Genomic DNA, 3,989 nt, shown 5'->3' on the forward strand with positions numbered 1-3,989 from the left:
TTCCATTTACTGACGAGTATATAATTAGTAACAATATTTCAAAAAAAGATACTCCTATAACAAAAATTATAGATAATCATTTGAAGGATATGGAAGTTTACATGAAGAATTTGCCGAATTAACAAGTGATACCACCTTGCGACTCAGATTTTCTCAAGTGCCTGTGCATGAATTTTGGATAGAAATCAAATCAGAATATCCCCTACTATCGGAAATGGCAATGAACAAATTACTGTCATTTTGTACAACATATTTATGTGAATCAGCCTTTTCCACATTAACTTACATAAAATCAAAATACCGTTCAACTTTAATAAACGTTGAAAATTTATTACGATCTGCCCTAACTCAAATTGAGCCTAGATTTAATTATTTGTGTAAAAATAAACAATCACATCCGTCACATTAATATTGTTTGATGTTAATAATATGTTTTTATTAAAAAAATTGTTACAAAAGTTTATTTTTTCTATATACATATATATATATATATATATATATATATATATATATATATATATATATATATATTTGGGGGGGTGGGAGGAGATTAGGAATCTGCTCTCAGACATCTAGGCTGATCAATATTGTGCCTAGATAGTGTCGGGTTGGCTATTGGCTGTTGTACTGCCGACCGACTAAACCCTTCCCCCTCGTACGTGGATTCACCTGCTGAGAAGAGTGCTGGAACGTTAAGTATTACTTCAGCATTGCGAGCGTTGTCTTACACTTATTTTAGTCTGTGCTTACTTCTATCTTCTTCTTTTGTCTCTATTATTTTCTGGATCATAACCGATACTATGTTCCATTTTTTTTCATCCTGTAACATATGGTGTAAAATATTATCTGGAATAAGTGTTTCTCCTACACATTGTTCAACTTCAATTCGCTGTGGGTTCCATTTTGCACATACGAAAAATGTGTGTACCGCGTCATCCATTTGGCTACAGTACGTGCATTCCGTTGTATTACTGATTTTAAACCTGTGGAAGTATGCTTCAAAACAGCCATGTCCTGTTAACATTTGACTAAGATAGTAGTTCACCTCTCCATGTTTTCTGTTTACCCACGTTCTAATATTTGGAATCAGTCTTCTAGTCCATTGTCCAGTTACTGCTTGTTCCCATTTGTCCTGCCACCGATTTAATGTTTCAGTACGTATCTCTATCTTCTCATTCCTTTGTTTGTCTTTTGTTTTGTATCGTTCCTCAGCCTGCAGTTCTATAGGTATTATTTCTGAAATCACTAACAGCACGTTTGTAGGGACTGTGCGGAAAGCACTAGATACTCTCAAAGCTAACTTTCTTTGCACTTTTTGGCAAATATCCCTGTATTTGGTATATTTCAGCGTTTCATACCATACGGGAGACGCATATAACAAAATCGAGTGAGTTACTGCACATAATATTTTTCGTTTACTTGCTGTAGGCCCATTTTTTTGCGGCATATTTAATTTGCGGTTTTGTAGTGATTTCGTTATTCAAGACTTCGATGGTGAGTCTTCTTGCTTCCTTTCGATCACCCAAAAGTACCGCCTCTGTTTTTTCAGGTGCAAGATCAAGTTTTTTCAAATGCATCCATTCAGCTATTCTTTGAATAGCGATGTTAGCTTCTACTACTACCTGTGTCTTTATCTTTCCTGTTACTACTACTGCAAGATCGTCAGCGTAGGCCACCAATTTTACGCTACTTGGCATATCCAGTTGCAACAAGTCGTCATAATATAAGTTCCAAAGGAGAGGGCCAAGTACCGAGCCCTGTGGGACACCGCAGGTTACTTCCATAATGGTATTACCTACAAGTAGATTACCTCCGTTAGATAACTTGTTATCATGCGCATTAGGTATGGCGATATGTTTCGCTTTTTCAAGCTGTCAGCTATTCCTCTCCATGGTGCGGAGTTGAATGCATTTCTTACATCTAACGTTACAAGTAAGCATATCTTACGGTTTGCCCATGCCACATGTTTTGCTTCTTTTGCGATTTCTAGAACTCTAGCTAGTGCATCCACAGTGGAAATACCTTTCTGAAACCCAAACTGAGAGTTGCTAAAACCTCCTCTTGCTTCTATTTCTGCAAGTAATCTATTTTTGACGAAGTGTTCAAGAATTTTTCTCATGCAGTCCAGGAGACATAGTGGCCTGTATGACGTTTTCAAATCGTCCTTTTTTTTGGGCTTTTCTATTAGTACTAGTTTCGCCACTTTCCATATTTTGGGAAATTACCCCGCATACAGTTGTCTGTTCATCACATCGAGGCACTTTTCTGGCCGGTATTTCACTACACACTACACACTGGTGATAGCTTATCTGGTCCAGCCGCCTTCTTTGGTTTTATTTTATTTGCTGCCGTTACAAGTTCTTCCTGTGTCCATGGTATTATATCCGTCCTCACCATGTCAATATGTGGCCAGGTGGTTATTTCATATTTTGGAAATAGTCCACTTGCTTCCTTAAGTATGATATCCTGTGAGATTTCTGTTTTCGGTCTTAGTAGAAATCTTTTTGTCACTATTTGGTAGCCTTTTCCCCAAACATCGTTTTGAACTTCCTCTATAACAGTTTTCCAGGAGTGTTTCTTCGCGTCTTTTATCATTTTTTTCAAGTAATTTCTTTTTTCTTTATATTCGGCTCTTGCTTTCTCTCTTTCTTCGACTGTGCTTCCGGATATTCTGTTTGCACATGTCATGTATCTCTTTTTACAAAGGCATTCTTTTCTGGCCTCACTGATCTGTGATGACCACCAGTATACTGGTTTTCTCTTTCCACTATAGTTGTATGTGGGCTGAAATGTGCGTTGACAAGCCTTTTTAATAGCCGCCATGAGACCTTGAGGGTTTAGGGTGTCTGTTTCTTCTCGTATTTTTTGTTTTATCTCAGATATGAAGTATTGGATTTTCTTTTCTTCTATTTTCCATCCTTTAATAATTTTTTCAGGAGCTACTTTTTGTGTTTCTAAAGACGGTATCTCAAAGAAGATGTAATTGTGATCAGACAATGTTTCTTGGTCCAGTACTTGCCAACTCCCAAACATTTTGTTTATATCATTTGAGACAAAGGTGACATCTATATGTGATGAACTGTTTCCTCGGGAAAAAGTAGGAGTATTTCCATGATTTAGTGAAACCAAATCTAGGTCTGCGGCCCATTCAGACAACATATCACCCCTTTTGTCATTTTCAATCGACCCCCATATTGCCGCCTTCGCGTTAAAATCTCCAGCTATTAAGCATTTCTTATTGCGCGTTCCAATGGCGTCTTTGAGTTGGTTCAGAATTATTCCGAATACTTCTAATGTAAGGTTAAGTGATATGTAACAACTAAAAACGACTAATTCTGTGTATTCAATCCACACGAAGCCCTTGCCTCGTCCGCTATTTAGGACACGAATATCGTTATTGGTAATGCCTATAGCTGCATCAAAATTTTCATCAACGTACCATTTTGAGTCTTTTATGAGTATTTTATTCGGTTCACTCACTATTGAAATGTCTATATTGTTCACTATTATTGTTTGCTTTAGCAGATCGTGTGCAGGTCGCCTGCGACCTAGATTTATTTGTACAAATTTAGCCATTTCTTAGCCTGTTCCCACTATATCGCCTTTTGTGCGTACCATTTTGAGTCTTTTATGAGTATTTTATTCGGTTCGCTCACTATTGAAATGTCTATATTGTTCACTATTATTGTTTGCTTTAGCAGATCGTGTGCAGGTCGCCTGCGACCTAGATTTATTTGTACAAATTTAGCCATTTCTTAGCCTGTTCCCACTATATCGCCTTTTGTGATATCTCTTCGGTATCTTGGGCAACGCATCGTGTGTGGTCTGTGACCAGATTCACTACACATTAAACAGTAAGATTTCTCAGTGCATTTATTCTTTTGGTGTCCCTCCTTTCCGCAGTTTTTGCAGCATTTGGATCGATCAGGTCCGCTACATTGCCACGTCGTGTGTCCAATACCCCAGCATTTGTAACATGTTAGCACATT

At 37.6% G+C, this 3,989-nt stretch overlaps 1 protein-coding gene across 1 annotated transcript; it reads right to left on the reverse strand.

Annotated features, from left to right (window-relative positions):
• Positions 1 to 2,280: 2,280 nt before the first annotated feature.
• LOC130451943 (uncharacterized) lies at positions 2,281 to 3,576 on the reverse strand. Its single transcript, XM_056791299.1, has one exon. The coding sequence runs from the start codon at positions 3,574 to 3,576 to the stop codon at positions 2,281 to 2,283; it is 1,296 nt and encodes a 431-aa protein (XP_056647277.1).
• Between the last annotated feature and the right edge of the window lie 413 nt (positions 3,577 to 3,989).

The sequence above is a fragment of the Diorhabda sublineata genome, chromosome Y (genome assembly GCF_026230105.1).
Source record: "Diorhabda sublineata isolate icDioSubl1.1 chromosome Y, icDioSubl1.1, whole genome shotgun sequence".
In the NCBI taxonomy this organism is placed as follows: Eukaryota; Metazoa; Arthropoda; class Insecta; order Coleoptera; family Chrysomelidae; genus Diorhabda; species Diorhabda sublineata.

What these genes read in the sequence shown, in the direction of transcription:
- LOC130451943 (XM_056791299.1), bottom strand. Translation starts at nt 3,576, where the DNA reads ATGGCTAAATTTGTACAAATAAATCTAGGTCGCAGGCGACCTGCACAC.